Genomic DNA, 17,286 nt, shown 5'->3' on the forward strand with positions numbered 1-17,286 from the left:
AGTGTTAAAAAGATAAACATGAGAGAGGATTGGATGACTTATGGAGATATTGTAATTAAAGAAGGGGGGAAATGGAAACTGAAGCCATATGAACAAGTTAAAAAATATGTATATGATTGGTTGCACTACTTCCAAACAAATGATATGTTTAAGAAGGATTGTAAAGAGAGGAAATATATTGAAGGAGAGTCTAGATTTCAGAAGGAAATAATTAATAATGACTACAAGGTATTGTCAAAAATGTACAAAATGTTACTGGAATGGCAAACAAAGGACGAAGAAGTTAAGTCAGTTATGATACACTGGGCCAGGGATTTTGGTTATAATATACAGTTAGCAGACTGGGAGAAGGTGTGGAATGAAAATATGAAATTCACTGCATGCATGACGATAAAGGAAAATATTATGAAAATGGTATACAGATGGTATATCACTCCCGTAAAATTAGCAAAAATGTATAAGACATGTAACAAATGTTGGAAGTGTAAAGAGAGGGAAGGGACATTTTATCATATGTGGTGGGAGTGTAAGAAAGTAAAAGGCTTCTGGGAAATGATATATAATGAGCTGAAAAGGATGTTTAAATACACGTTTGTGAAGAAACCAGAAGCTTTCTTGTTAGGAATTACAGGAAGAGAAATAAATAGAAGTGATTATAAACTTTTTCAATATGCAGTGACTGCGGCAAGAATTTTAATGGCTCAAAAATGGAAACAAGAAGAATTACCAACATTGGAAGAATGGAGACGGAAATTGATGGACTTTGCTGAACTAGACAAACTGACAGGAAAAATTAGATACCAGAAAGATCACAAGTTCACACAGGACTGGAGAAAGTTTACGATTTATCTGGAAAATATTTGTGATGAACAGACAACGCTAGTTGGATTTAAAGAGGCTTTGTGATGAGAAAGGGTATTGTGGGAGGGATAAGAGTTGTAAAGATTAATTAACTGGCAATACAACTATAAAGGAAATGTGAAATAAATATAAAATTATGAGGATTGTGGAGGGAGCGGGGGGAAGTCCAAAAGAAATTTGGCATTATGGTTGATGTGAATGTGTTATTTAAATCTGTAAAAGAAAATTTTTCTAAAAAATTAATAAAATAAAAAAAAAGAGAACTCTCTATGTGGGACAAGAAGCTACAGTTAGAACTGGATATGGAACAACTGATTGGTTCAAAATTGGGAAAGGAGTACGGCAAGGCTGTATATTGTCTCCCTGCTTATTTAACTTATATGCAGAATTCATCATGCGAAAGGCTGGGCTGGATGAATCCCAAACCGGAATTAAGATTGCCGGAAGAAATATCAACAACCTCAGATATGCAGATAACACAACCTTGATGGCAGAAAGTGAGGAGGAATTAAAGAACCTTTTAATGAGGGTGAAAGAGGAGAGCGCAAAATATGGTCTGAAGCTCAACATCAAAAAAATGAAGATCATGGCCACTGGGCCCATCACCTCCTGGCAAATAGAAGGGGAAGAAATGGAGGCAGTGAGAGATTTTACTTTCTTGGGCTCCATGATCACTGTAGATGGTGACAGCAGTCACGAAATTAAAAGACGCCTTCTCCTTGGGAGAAAAGCGATGGGAAACCTAGACAGCATCTTAAAAAGCAGAGACATCACCTTACCAACAAAGGTCCGTATAGTTAAAGCCATGGTTTTCCCAGTAGTTATGTATGGAAGTGAGAGCTGGACCATCAAGAAGGCTGATCGCCAAAGAATTGATGCTTTTGAATTATGGTGCTGGAGGAGACTCTTGAGAGTCCCATGGACTGCAAGAAGATCAAACGTGTCCATTCTTAAGGAAATCAGCCCTGAGTGCTCACTGGAAGGACATATCGTGAAGCTGAGGCTCCAATACTTTGGCCACCTCATGAGAAGAGAAGACTCCCTGGAAAAGACCCTGATGTTGGGAAAGATGGAGGGCACAAGGAGAAGGGGACGACAGAGGACAAGATGGTTGGATAGTGTTCTCAAAGCTACAAACATGAATCCGACCAAACTGCGGGAGGCAGTGGAAGGCAGGGGTGCCTGGCATGCTCTGGTCCATGGGGTCATGGAGAGTCGGACACGACTAAACAACAACAACAACAACAACAGATAAATGACTATGAAGAAGATATTACCTGTTCCTTTCATGCTTAAGCACTAACTATTATTCCATCTCTACTAGTGATGGGACAGAAATTCAGTTCATCTTGAATTTAAATGTAATCTTACTTCAGTCTCACTTGCTGAAACAATGCACAAACTGGAGTGTTACTGATGTGTAAGTGTTTCAAACTGAAGATTGGAAAAATGAAGAACTGATTGAAATAAAAACCGACAGATTCCTCCATCCATAAAAATGCCAGGTTCTTATTTACAAGCTGTTTATCTTCAGTACTCAATACTGAATGGTGAGTTCAGTTAATCTAAACAGTTTAGTAGGTATACTTTTATGACACAGCTTACTAGTAGTAGTTTAAAGATGCAAGGAATGAAAATGAAGATTAAGGAAAGATCTAACAATGACTCCTGAATATTTAAACTTGAGGAATAATCTAAAAGGTTCCCCAATCAATGCAGACCATTAAAAATAAAAAATAAAAAGGAATTATTTAATTATCTAAATAATTGACAACATTAAAAGAAACTTACCAGATGTCCCAAATATTTCCTGGAAACCAGGACTACTTGGTCGATCTACAAAGTTTTCACCCTGATGGACAAGAGCCTCTTTCACCAGATGCAATCCATTCACAACCACAAACCTCATGCTTCCAACCTGAAGACTGTAGACATTGCCGTATTTTTCTATAAGCTGAATGGAGATTGAGGTAGAATGTAAGAAATGATAGTTTTATTGCTTTATTGTTTGGCGCCCAGCCACGCTTCCCCTGCGAGCCTCTCCAGCTTCTGTTTACACAGTGTGGCTTCGGAGCGGTCGTAAAGCAATTAGCAGAATTACACAGCGCCTGTGTGTCGAAAGGGCAGTAAATCAGTCCGGACGGTTCTTCTGTCCTTATATCTCTTTACTGGAAACAAAATAGCGCATTTACAATCCACAACAGCCATCCGTGTTAAGCTGCATTTTCTCTGTCTCCTCTCTCTCCTTGCAGCGGCTGAACTGAATGTTTTCGATTTCCACTCAGTTCACAACATTCCAAGCTGGTTTCGTCAAGTCCTGGCTTACTTCCCTTGTAAGCCCATCCCCTCAAGCACGAGGCATAGAAGGTTAACCCTTCACTACACCCAACAATCCTCTCTATATATTATATATTAATTTGTCTGCTTGGTGCTTCTTGAATGCCTATATGGAAGAAGGGAACTTTGATTGCCATCCAATATATCGGGGACATCAGAAATGCCAAAATGGTTTCCAGGGTCTGTACATGGACAGGCCCCCTCCATCCTCCACCTGCAATGTATTCACAAGAGTTGCTGCTTATTTGCATGTAGTAACTTTGCCTAGTCTACCACACAGAGTTGTTGCAAAGATAAAAGTGGGGAAGGTAGGACAAGGAGCAACAAAACATACAAACACACACAAAAAATACTCTGCCAACCACGGTAAGTGAAAGGCAGTTGTAAGACCCAGATTTGTTACAAATAACTGTAGAATAAAATAGATCCTCAAAGTTCAGAGGCAAAACACTTCTGGATACCATATTCTGGGAACAAACAAAAAGAAAGGCATTTTTCTTGGTGCCCCACATATGGGCTCCTCGCAGACATCAGGCTGACCTCTCTCAGAATCAGGATGCTAAACCTGGAAGCATCTCAACCTGCTTCTCCAGCCAGGGTCTTACACTCCTTTCTAGTGCAATGTAGGGGCATATTTTGGTAGTATGGCACCCTGAGAGTGACCAAAATCTGGCACACATAAATGGATCTTCACAATGATCAATCCTCTCAATTCTTTGCCCACTTGACTCAGTGCCCTATGCCAGGGAACCACTTGCACCACCCTAAATCTGGCACAGCAGTGTAGTATTTAATTCATGCCATAGGTTTTTCCTTCATCCTTACCTTTTGTAATGAAATGTGAGGCTTCTTGAAATCCACATGTAGCATATTACCCAGCAAAGGAAGAGGCATGGGCCCTGGGGGGTAATTCCTTGGGCGAATATTTCTCTTGTAATCAGCAAGAAGTAGAAATGTAGCCAGAAACACCAGAACGACCTGCAGGGACAAGGCCTCCCAGAGGACAGAGAGCAGCTGCAGCAGCATCTTCAAACCCACCTAGGTGTTCCTTTTGCAGATTGGTCTGCTGTCTGCTGAGGGAAACCCGAATCTGATACCACTAGAGCAGCCACACCTGTGTTCTTGGCTAATGCGCCTGTAGGAAATGAGAACAAAGTCTGCCTATATTACTGTACATCATGCCCATAAAGAGGCAGGAAATGACCTAATGAATGATTCCACCAATCAGGAAAAAGAGAGTGGGGAAGAGCGGCAATTGGAATTAAAATATTTCCTTCCTTTTTTCACTTCTTTGGAACAGCAAAGGTTAATTTCCTTCATGACATTTCCAAGAAGGGTTTTCTCCCCATGCAAATCAAAGCACTGTCAATAAAGAAAATAAAAACTTACACTAAGCAGGATGCCTTCTGCTCCTGAAAGGTTTGGATCTGGGGTAGTTTCAGCAACTCTGACCTCTGGCTAAGGAGGCCAGAGGAGTCTATCTGCTTGCCTTCTGTTCAATATTGCATAGATTATATTTTGTTTTGGCAACAGTATGACTAGATCTGGGACTGGGAACCAGCACCTCTCCTGATATTTTCGGTCTCCAACTCCCAGCAGCCCCAGCGTTCCACGGACGTTCCACGGACCCCTGACAGTTGCTGATTGATGGCTGCATGGTGAACGCGGATTCCTGGTATTTTTGGTCTCCAACTCCTAGCAGCCCCAGCCAGTATGGCCAATAGACAGGGATGATGGGAGAAGGCTCATTCAGAGCGCCAGAGCCCTCTAGTACTAGGCAGTTTTAGCCAGCAGCAGACCATGCAGAAGGGAAGAAATTGATGCAATGCAAATGTGTTGCCAAGAGCATCAGATTGGCTCCGTCACTGCAGTGTTGCTTCTCTCCCTTCCATAAGCAGCAGCAGCTCAGCTCTTGTGACTTCCATTGAGTGCTACCATATCATGTAGTACTAGTCTTAGCCAGGGCTTTTTTTCCCCAGCCAGAACTCACCAGAACTCAATTCCGGCACCTTTCATACAGAGGTGTAGGAAGGTCAGGTGGTACCTGGTGCGGAACATTTCTTTCTTGTCACCCCCCCATTGATTGATTGATTGATTTTTGCCTGCAGAAATGGTTTTACGTTATTTCATGTTTTCTTACAAAGGAATGTGGATTCTGAGCCTCTGATAACAAGTAGGCGACTATGGACAAATACTTATATCTACAGGATGGATTGTGTTATTTTATTTATATCTATTGTTTATTTATTTAATAAAATTTATTTTAAAAAACATGCAAAGTGGTTTACCAAAACAAAAAACCACCACAGCAGTAAAATCAAGAAAAATTAACAATCCTACTTTAAAACATACAAAAGCTAAAATATCAAGATTAAAATTACTTCAACTTCCTAAGCATCTAGGTATGCTTGCCTAAAGAATAATGCTTTTAGCAGGTGGCAAAAAAAGTCTAGCAAAGGCATGTGCTTTGTTGAAATTTCAGCCTTCACGACACAGGAAAACGGCCAAGTAAACAGCTATTTTTGTGGAGGAGGGTCAAGATATTAACTGACATGCATGAAATTTCATATGGAGCTATATAATCCCTAGTGTAGTAAGACAGGACCTTTGGAGCAGGCATTTATTTTTTTAAAGTTTTTTTATGAACTGCCCTAGTAGGGCAGTAATTGTTCCTTGATCATTTGTCACCCCCCTCCATGATGGCACCTGGGGAGGACTTCCGGGTTAGCGCCTCCGGTAATGGCTGAATTCCTCTGATCGGGAGGAATTTGCTTTGTGGAAATTAGGGTCTGGCCGCCACGGCGAAGGCGGGGACCCACAAAAAATCACAGGTGGGATTCGGCTGGCACCTTTTGTGCCTCCCCTACTCGCGGGGAAACCCGGTTTCGGGGATCTGGAGCGACGTGGGGTGAGTGGCGCGGTGCTTCGAATTGACTGCTTCTTTCACAGAGTGAAACCGCATTGCTGTTGCCGGAGAGCGCTGACTTTTTCCTGTGCACAATTTGATCTTAAAACAACTACCCATGAGTAGAACGGAAAATTGGATTTTTAAACGTCTTAATCTGGCACCGAAACGGGGAGGTTTCAAACAGGAAGTCCGCCTTCCCCTTTTGTAAATAGACTGAAGCAAAGAGGCTGCAAGCTAAAGTCTTGGAAAGCCTTCCGTAAAGGATTAAACTTCCATCAGCTAAAATCATCAAACCCCCCTTGGAAGCAGGAGAAGAGGGGGGAAATTTTGGATCGTGTAAGCCTGCAGGAGAGAGTGAAGAAAGTCAAATTACCACCGCTCTGAACCTGGAAACGGGCTGCTAGTAAGACTGACGTTTTGGAAATGCTCATTGACTGTGAATAGATCGTTTGTTGACAGCTAGTTAAATAAGAGAAATACATTGTTTCCATTGTCTCCTTCTGCGTTTAAAAAGGAGTAAAAGTAACTGAAAATTGAAACTAACTTTATTGCTTGAACTGTGCTTAAAAGGATTGATACAAATAGAAATTGTTTCCCCCTAGAGGAAGCCTTTGAAATTGTTACATGAGCTGAGCTGGGGGAATTTCCAGCTGCAAGATAAAAAAACTGTGAGAATCTGGGATTGACCTTGGAGTGTTAAGAATGTTGACAGAAGAAGCCTTAGTGGTTGCATTATGTAAGATAAATGATTCACTGGAACAGCTCCATAAGAAGACGGATGCGATGACTATAAAAATTGATAACTTGGAATAAAAAGTGACTAATTTGGGACAAAAAGTGAATATTAATACGGAAACTATTCAGGAATCGATACAGGGATCTACTTTGACATGGCAAATTGTGGAGAAGGCGGGGGAGAAAGTTGTTGTTGTTGAACCTAAAGTAGCACAAGTGGAGAGGGAGAGAGCCCCAGCCTTACAGATGCAATTTGATGACTATAAGTTGATGCCTTTTATGATTGAATTTAGAGAAAGTCAGATTTTGAGGATTGGAGCCCCGCTTGGACTGGAGAAGGAAAGTTGGATAGATCCCTTATTGCAGGGATTTACCGACCTTTGGGACCTGGACTTGGGTCAGGAGGAGACTGGAGTTGTGGGGACCGCCAGATTTGGAGGAACTTTGAAATACGTCCTGAAATATCTTTTGAATCTTAGTTTTAACTATGGAGATTTGGCTGACTTGTCGAGAAGGAATAAAAACATTGCTAGGTGGGAATTTCCCCGAGATCTACTCTTCAGCATCAAAGGAAGGAAAATAAGAACAAGATCAGGAGAAGACAAAGTAAAGTGCATGTATAAATATGAAGAGAAAGCTTTCGACAATATTTCTTGGAGCTTCACGAAGAAAAATCTTCAGGGGATGGGGGTTGGTCAAGGCTTTGAAAATGGTATAGGTGCAATTTACTCAGAACAAAAGGCTAAATTGATAGTCAATAACGTGGTGACAGAAGAATTTAAGATGGAGAAAGGGACACGACAAGGCTGCCCAATTTCCCCATTGCTTTTTATTTCGGTCCTGGAGGTCCTGTTAAATATGATTAGAAGGGACCATCTGATCAAAGGTATTCAGGTCGGAGTCAAAAAATACAAACTTAAAGCTTTTGCAGATGACTTAGTACTGACATTACAGGAGCCAGAATCTAGGACTAAAAGGGTCTTGGAATTAATCTAGGAATTTGGTCAGGTGGCAGGATTTAAGTTGAACAAGTTAAAAACTAAGGTTCTTGAGAAAAATTTAACACTGATCGAGAAAGAGAGGTTTCAGAAGGAATATTTTGAAAACAATTGGAGGAAAGGGACAGATGTTAAAACAGTGTGGGATGCTGGGAAGGCAGTTATTAGGGGATATTTCATACAACCTAACTCAATAGCATATAAGAATAAAGAAAAAAAGAAAAGGGAGCTTTTAGAAGAAATTAAAAGGAAGGAAAAATTGGCCTATGCAAGCAAAAATAAAGAGAGATTAAATTAGGAAATTAAATTACTGAGAGTAGAATATAATAAAATTATAGAACAGGAGGTAGAACAACAAATCAAATTTTGGAAATATAAAAATTTTGAATGGGCAAATAAACCAGGCAAGATCCTTGCCTGGCAATTAAAAAAACAAAGAAATGAAAAATTAATAAATAAAATAAAAGTAGAAGAGAGGACAATAAGGGATATGACACAAATTAAAAAAGAATTTGAAAAATATTTCAAAAAATTATATCAAAAAGATGAAGTGCCAATAGAAGAAATAGAGGAATATATAAAGAAAAATAAATTAATAGAGATAGCAGAAGAAGACCATAAATTATTAAATGAACCAATATCAACCGTAGAAATTAAGGAATCAATTCAAAAATTAAAAATAGGGAAATCCCCAGGTCCAGATGGCATACCAGCTGAATACTACAAAGAAATGTTAAATGAATTAATCGACCCACTAAAAGAAGTAATAGAGGAAGCGGTAGAGAAGGGGAATATTCCAGACTCTTGGACTCAAGCGTATATAATGCTCCTGCCAAAACAAGGTACGGACTTGGAATCTGTCTCAAATTATAGACCCATTTCATTGTTAAATGCGGATTATAAAATTTATGCAGGATTATTGGCTAACAGGTTGAAAAAATTTATAGGAAAAATAGTACATAAAAACCAGGCTGGATTTGTGGAAGGTAGACAAATAAAGGATAATATTAGAAATATAATAGACATAATGGAATATCTACAAGTAAGAAGAGATAAACAAGCGGCCCTGATTTCAATCGATGCGGAGAAGGCTTTCGATAAAATCTCATGGGAATTTATAAAAAAACTATTAAAAGAATTGTGTCTAGGTGAAAAATTCCAAAAAGGTATAAAAATTCCAAAAAGGTATACAGTGGTACCTCGCAAGATGAATGCCTCGTAAGACGAAAAACTTGCAAGACAAAAGAGTTTTTCGTTTTTTGAGTTGCTTCGCAAGACGAATTTCCGTATGGGCTTGCTTCGCAAGACGAAAATGTCTTGCAAGTTTGTTTCCTTTTTTGAGCCTTTTTTGAGGTTTTTGAAGACTTTGGTGATTTTTGAAGCTTTTCCAAAACTTCTTTTGCAGCCATTTGGTAAGTTAAACTTTTAAAACTTTTTTGGGGGGTTTTGGATTTTGGGTTGGAATCCGTGCTTCGCAAGACGAAAAATTCACAAGACGAAAAAACTTGCAGAATGAATTAATTCCATCTTGCGAGGTACCACTGTAAATGCAATATATAACCAACAGAAAGCAAAAATTATTATTAATGGAGAGTTTGGAGAAGAAATCAATATCTTTAAAGGTACAAGACAAGGATGCCCCCTATCCCCAATGTTATTTATAATAGTATTAGAGGTTCTATTAAAGAAAATAAGGCAGGACAACCAAATAAGATGAATAGCAGTTGGTGGAAAAAGATATAAGTTAAGAGCCTTTGCAGATGATGTTATGATCACAACCGAAAATCCCCTACAATGTACACCTAGAATATTGGAATGCATAAACGAATATGGCAGATTAGCAGGATTTAAATTAAACTATGGGAAAACCAAAATGTTAGTGAAAAATATGGAAGAAAAAGATAAAGTGAAATTACAAGAAATTACAGGATTGGAAATCAAAAGAAAATAAGGTATCTTGGAATAAATTTAACAACAAACACTATGGGAAAACATGGAATGAAATAAAAAATGATTTGCAAGTATGGGGAAAATTAAATCTTTTCTTACTAGGGAAAATATCGGTAATAAAGATGAACATATTACCAAGGATGATGTTTTTATTTCACAGTATCCCGATACTAGGAGGAGATAAATGTTTTAATAATTGGAAAAGAGATTTGGCTAAATTCGTACGGTCAGGGAAAAAGCCAAGAATAAAACACAAAATAATGATAGATAAGAAGGAGAGAGGAGGATTTGGTCTCCCTGACATGGAGTTATATCATGATGCGGTGGGTCTGACCTGGCTAAAAGAATGGATCAAATTAGATGATTCGGATATATTGGATTTAGAGGGAGTAGAGACGAGATTTGGATGGCATGCCTATCTAATAGATGAAAAAGTTAAAGTACATAAAGGCTTCCTAGGGCAGATAGTCAGAAAGTCTATATATCAAATATGGGAGTAATATAAAAGACTCCTAGAACCGAAAACTCCCTGGTGGGCATCGTCGGCAGAAATTGTCGCAGTGAAAAAATTAAATATGAAAGAAAATTGGGCTACCTACAAAATGGTATTAAAGGAAGAAAATGGAGAATTGGAATTAAAGGATTATACAGAAATTAAAGCTCATATTAGTGATTGGTTCCAATATATTCAAATTAAGTATAGATTAGCGAAAGACAAAAAGTTAGGGTTTGAAAAAGAAATATCAAAATTTGATAAATACTTAATACAAGAAAAATAAAAATGTATATCTAAATTGTATAATCCGATCTTAGAGTGGGAAACAAAGGATGAATTGGTTAAAGTATCAATGATTAAATGGGCGCAAGATATTGGGAAAACTATTATGTTTGAACAATGGGAAAAATTGTGGAAAGAAGATATGAAATTCACCATGTGTTATATACTGAAAGAAAATTACCTTAAAATGCAACATAGATGGTATTTAACACCTGAAAGAATAGCAAAAATGAATAAGAATTGTAGTGATGTCTGCTGGCGATGCAATACTGGAAAAGGTACTATGATCCATATATGGCAGAATTGTTTAAACATCAAACAATTTTGGCAAACAATATATAATGAAATGGAAAAAAATATTTAGATATTCATTTAGGAAAACACCAGAAGGTTTTTTATTGGGAATAGTACCAGGAAGCCTAAAGGAAGATGACAAGACCTTATATTTATATGCAAAGGTAGCCGCAAGGTTATTGATTGCAAAAAATTGGAAAAGTGATACTGTACCAACAAAGACAGAGCGGCTTGCCAAATTATTGGAGTACTACAATATATCCAAAGCAATGGGAGAAATTGGAAGGATCTCAAAAGAGAAGATAGATAGGGACTGGAAGGTGTTTGAAAGATACTTGCAAAATCATATCGAAAAATCAGAACTCCTGATATATTTAGAACAAAGGGCCAAATTGATTATTAACAATAATTTAACTAAGTCATTTGAGATCTCGAAGGGTACAAGACAGGGATGCCCTCTATCCCCCCTCTTATTTATTATGGTGTTGGAAGTAATTACAAATAAAATAAGGGAAACCTCGGAAATAAAAGGAATTAGAATAGGAGCCAAAGAATATAAATTAAAGGCTTATGCCGGTGATTTGGTAATATCGTTAGGAGACCCAGTAGAGGGTATCGGCAAAGTTATAGAGTTACTTGAAGAATTTGGAAAACTGTCTGGCTTTAGACTAAATAAAGTTAAAACTAAGATGTTGACAAAGAATTTAACCGAAGAGCTAAGAAACCAGTTAGAGCTGAAAATGGGAATCAAGGTGGTGAAAAAGGTGAAATATTTGGGCATCTGGATCTCCACGAAAAATATAAATTTAGTTGAAGATAATTATACAAGGACATGCAAAGAGATTAAAAAAGACCTGGACACCTGGAGTAGGCTAAAACTTTCTTGGTCGGGTAGAATGGCAGCAGTTAAGATGAGCATTCTCCCAAGGTTGCTGTTTCTATTTCAGAACATCCCGGTGATTAGAGGCATGACATCATTTAAAGATTGGCAGAAAACCCTGTCCAGATTTATTTGGCAGGGCAAAAGAGCAAGAATCAAATTTAAACTACTTACTGATCGTAGAGATAGGGGAGGGTTCGCCATTCCGAACCTGAAACTATACTATGAAGCTGCGTGTCTGTGTTGGATCAAGGACTGGATTGCTTGGAAAAATACAGATTTGTTGGATTTGGAGGGATTCGACGCCAGATTTGGTTGGCATGCGTATCTATGGCAAGATAAGGAGAGGGCCCATAAAGGATTCTCCAACCATATTATTAGAGGAGCGCTACTTGAGGTATGGAATAGAAATAAGAGACTCATAGAAAAAGACACCCCATGGTGGTTATCACCAGTTGACATCCTAACAATTAAAAAACCTAATATGGAAGGTCAAAGATGGACCTATGAGGAACTATTGGTAAAATCAGACAAAGGGTGGAAACTTAGACCTTATGAAGAACTAAAAGACAAATTAACGACCTGGTTACAATTTTACCAAATTAATTCCTTATGGAACGAACACAAAAAAACAGGGATGAGTAAGAAAAAGTCCAGATACCAGGTGGAAATAATAGAAGGAAACTCTAAACTTTTATCCAAAATGTATAACCAACTATTAGACTGGGATACCAAGGATGAGGAGATAAAGGAGGTCATGATTAAATGGGCCATAGACCTTGGATATAATTTAGACTATGACAGGTGGGTGAAACTTTGGAACAAGGACATGAAATTCACAGCATGTGTTGACCTCCAAGAAAATTTACAAAAAATGATGTACAGGTGGTACCTCACCCCTGTGAAATTAGAAAAAATGTACAAGACGGGGGACAAAGCTTGCTGGAAGTGTAAGTCAAAAGAAGGTGATTTCCATCATATGTGGTGGGCTTGTGAAGAAGTGAAAAGGTTTTGGCGACTTATTTATGATGAACTAAAAAAAATCTTGAAATATACTTTCCCTAAAAAACCTGAAGCCTTCCTTTTAGGGATGGTAGGGGAGGAGATTAGGCAAGAAGATCAAACTATGTTCCAATACGCAACGGTAGCTGCCAGGATACTACTAGCGCAAAACTGGAAAACCTCTAATATCCCAACTATCAGAGAATGGCAATCTAAGTTATTTGAGTATATAAAGCTAGCAAGGATGACACAGATCAGGCATCAAAAAAAACGTAAAATTTATTAATGATTGGAGCAAATTCATTACATACATAGAAACAAATTTAGGAAATATTAAAATTACAGTAGGTGTAACATAAAGCCTGAGAGGTGTAAATAAAGGTGATAAAAAGATACTGTAGGAAGATAATGTGGGAGTAAAGCTCAAACCGTGATGGAGGGAAGTCAATTAATGTTATGTTTTTGGGTGTGTGTGTTCTTTTTTGTTGTTGTTGCTGTATGTTTATATGTTTATATGTTTTTGTGGATACGTTGTGGGGTTTGCTCCTTTTTTTTTCTCTTATGTTATTCTTTGTTTGTTCGGTTTTTTTTCCTTTGAAAAAGAGCCTAATAAAAATAAAATAAAAAGAAAGAAAAATCAGAACTCCTATTAGACTAAACAAGTTCCATTTCAAATACCGAAATACTAAATAAGATGGATAACAATGTGTAATAGAAAAAGAAGTATGAAATTAGGTTAAAGGTGTGTGAAAGAAAGTAATGGTAGTGGAAAGAAATTGTAATTGAGTAGACTGGAAGTCTAACACAAGGATGGGGTGAGGGGTGGTGGATGGTGATGGGAAAAGGAATTATTTGTGGGATTGAGTGTAGGTAATGTTTGAACACTTTTAAGGATTCTATGAAATGTATGTTTGTATGCTTGTATATTTGTAACATATGTGTATAACAAAACAAAAAAAAAATTTAAAAAAGGAAACACAATGGCCACAATTTGATCTCTTTTCTGTCCTCCCCCCCCCCCACCACCAATACCTATAGCTTATCAGGGAGTTTCTCCCAGAAGGCTATATGCTAGAATATATCATACTAATAATTCAGTTCAGTTCAGGTGCAATTGTTCCAGATTTTCGTTATTGTCCACCTAGTCACAGGAAGATAAACAGATAAACACTGTTCTTTAAAACCCGATTTGAATCGTGACAGGTTCAATAGTGCCAAGCTTGGGGTAAGCAGTAAATCCTGTTGCATTATTCTAGAATTTTTTATAAACATCTTCTCCCCCAAAGCATTGGACATCCCAAACAATTCCATAAATGTTTTCATGGAAATCTGTCAGGGAACTGCCATCAGTGCCAGAGGGAGAGAGCAAAAGCCAGAGGGATTATAGAGAGCGTCCAGGGATCGGGAGAAGCAGCTCATCTGATGGGGAAGAGAATCAGCATAGCACCAGTGGAGAGGGGGTGCAGGAGCCGGCAGTGGCGAGGCGGTCCCATGACTCCTTGCCTGGGACAAGCGGGGAGGGAAAGGGTCCTCCGCTGCCCACACCCACTTTGCGCAGAAGGCTTTCGCGCAGAGAGGGAAGGCGGAGACTGGGCGTCAAAGAGCTTCTTTACTGGAAGAAGTTTAAGAAACGCCCACTCACGGATTCTGCCAGCGACTGAGTCAGCCACGGGTGAGTGGCGCTCCGGACAGATAAAGTTTACTTTGGCAGCCCAGCCAGGTGTTTGCAACCAGCCAGGGAGATATTTGCCTGCTTGCGCACGAGCAACCCCTATAAAACATTACAAAATCACTTTACAAACTCAGTTTTCACCTTGTTATTGACTTTGTTTATTCAATCAGAACAGAAATGCATTTGAAAAACAATAAAACCTATGGAATATTCACCGTCCACAATCCAGCTCAGAGTTGTATGCTTAACCCACCAATATTACTATATGTATATGCACATTTAGGGACGCGGGCGGCGCTGTGGGTTAAACCACAAAGCCTAGGACTTGCCGATCAGAAGGTCAGCGGTTCGAATCCCCGCAACGGGGTGAGCTCCCATTGCTCGGTCCCTGCTCCTGCCAACCTAGCAGTTTGAAAGCACATCAAAGTGCAAGTAGATAAATAGGTACCGCTCCAGCAGGAAGGTAAACGGCGTTTCCGTGCGCTCCTCTTGTTTGCCAGAAGCGGCTTAGTCATGCAGGCCACAAGACCCGGAAGCTGTACGCCAGCACCCTCGGCCAATAAAGCGAGATGAGCACCGCAACCCCAGAGTCAGTCACGACTGGACCTAATGGTCAGGGGTCCCTTTACCTTTATAAGCACATTTAAACACTGCCTTGAGAGTGGGGCCAACAATACAGAACAGCAAGAACTGGTTATGTAACAAGGGAGAGTTCTTGTATGTTCATTAAGATGCATTGATGCAGCTAACATATTAAGCTCTTTGCATGATCGCAATGAACAAAATGTACCTTGTAACACTTTCTAATTTTGTAAACATAGGCAGGAATTCCATTAGAGCTAGATCTTGAGTTGTGAGCACACCCTTTTCTATAAACAAACCGATGCCTTTTTTCCACTGCAGCAAGAACAAGCTTGTGTTCTGTCAGACCCAGAAGCTCCTAAGGATCCACAGTTGTTGTTTTCAATTGATTTTTATTGACATTTTCTCGGAAAAAGTAAGAAATGCATAATAACAAACAAAACATGTGTAACAAAACTTGGCTAGGAACTTAGTCCTGCTACTATTGGCTGATGCATATAAGACAAGAAGAGGTAAGGTGTAGAAAGAACAATCTGGAAAAGCAAGATCTAAAGTGTTTAGGTATAACACGAGTGCATAATGGACACTGAAGATCTGTGGGGAGGACTGCTCCCTGTTGTCAGGAAACAAATTCAACAGATGGAAATCCTGCAGTAACATGACTTACCAGCTGCTCTCTTCAGTGACAGGAACCAGTTAGAGCTGCACAGGAAGACCTATTCAGTAGGCTCTTTAGAAGAGAGCCAGAGGAAGCCCACAGTGTCGTGGGGCCCCGGCCTTGATTCTGAACTTCCTTTACAAAGGGTGAAAGCAAGCTATTTGTTCCCTCTCCCGAGAGGGGAGAAAGAGAGACAAGCAAGACCTTTTCCCCTGTTTTGAGCCAATGAGCAAACTGCAAGTTTTGGACACAAGCTGAAAGAAATGCCCCAGGGTCCTAAAGCCCTTCTGATTCCTGCTTTTCTATCCAGCTTCTTGTCTTGCTGATAACTTTTCATAGCAGCTGGGAAGCAGCTGGCACAGGTATTCCCTTGAAGTTATTTTGTGCAAATAGTGGGTGGGTGGGTGGGTGGCAAAAGCAAAGTGTTCTGCTTAAGTCCAGGCACTCAAAGATCCCTATATAGCAAATTCTAAGTACAATGTACACATCTTTACTCAGATGTAATTCTCATAATGTTTAATGGGGCTTTGTCTCAGGTAAATCAAATTGGGTATAGGATTATAGTAGTCAGGGTAGATTAAGAACAGTTGAAGCATCATAACTGTACATTGGTACCTCAGGTTAAGTACTTAATTCGTTCCGGAGGTCCGTACTTAACTTGAAACTCTTCTTAAGCTGAAGCACCACTTTAGCTAATGGAGCCTCCTGCTGCTGCTGCGCTGCCGGAGCACAATTTCTGTTCTTATCCTGAAGCAAAGTTCTTAACCTGAAGCACCACTTTAGCTAATGGAGCCTCCTGCTGCTGCTGCGCTGCCGGAGCACAATTTCTGTTCTTATCCTGAAGCAAAGTTCTTAACCTGAAGCACTATTTCTGGGTTATTGGAGTCTTTAACCTGAAGCGTGTGTAACCTGAGGTACCACTGTACTAAATAGTGCTGCTCCTTTGTTCTCCCTCCTTCCTCCCAATCAAATGAAACTTCCCTGCCTGGTTACTCAGAAGTAAGTCCCAATGTACTCAATGAGGAGGACTCTCAGGTAATGTGTATAGGCTTACAGGCTCCATCTTAAGGGGGCATGGGTTCATTTACAGTCTGTTTTAGCTATGCGCTGCTGTTGTTGCATTCCTATGGTGTCATTCTTGGTTTTTTATTGTTTACTTTTGTTTTTAGGATTTACATAGACACCAATGCTGTATTTACAAATTATTGGGGGTTAGAACTATAACTGGCAGCTATAAAATTGTTATTACATAAAATAATTATTAAAATAATGGGGTGGGGGAGAGACCCCCGTACCAAGGACAGAGAATGGGGACTCTGGAGCCTCATCAATGGATCATTATGATCTGCATACAAAATCACCTGAAATGTGATTTTCTGGGAAATGTTGCTCTCTCAGGGGTAAACTACAACTCCCAAAATAACTACAGTTCCCCAGATTCATTGAGGGGGCAAGTCTGTTTTGAATGTGTTTTAAAGATACATGCTGCAATCCCAACCCTACTTACCTGGGTTAAGCCCTAATGAATTCTGGCTAAACATAATTAGGATTATGAGGTAAAATTAGGATTTGGAGGTAAAATTGGTAATGATATATTGGGCTAAAGATATTGGACATAGCATACAGTTAGA

At 39.3% G+C, this 17,286-nt stretch overlaps 1 protein-coding gene across 4 annotated transcripts in view; it reads right to left on the minus strand.

Annotated features, from left to right (window-relative positions):
• LOC307219142 (cytochrome P450 2J2-like) overlaps positions 1 to 15,847 on the minus strand; it is a 28,731-nt gene extending 12,884 nt beyond the window's left edge. The window contains exons 1-4 of one of the 4 annotated variants that reach the window (XM_079982135.1): positions 15,665 to 15,846; positions 14,386 to 14,514; positions 4,024 to 4,333; positions 2,653 to 2,815 (exon numbers count right to left, since the gene is read on the minus strand). In XM_079982135.1, coding sequence (XP_079838261.1) covers positions 2,653 to 2,815; positions 4,024 to 4,224 — 364 coding nt within the window. In that variant the 5' untranslated portion in view covers positions 4,225 to 4,333; positions 14,386 to 14,514; positions 15,665 to 15,846. Of the gene's footprint in view, positions 1 to 2,652; positions 2,816 to 4,023; positions 4,334 to 14,385; positions 14,515 to 15,664 lie in introns of all 4 variants that reach the window. The other 3 variants (XM_079982134.1, XM_079982136.1, XM_079982137.1) reach the window with 3 other exon arrangements.
• Between the last annotated feature and the right edge of the window lie 1,439 nt (positions 15,848 to 17,286).

This window comes from Podarcis cretensis (assembly GCF_951804945.1).
Source record: "Podarcis cretensis genome assembly, chromosome: 6".
Classification (NCBI taxonomy): Eukaryota; Metazoa; Chordata; class Lepidosauria; order Squamata; family Lacertidae; genus Podarcis; species Podarcis cretensis.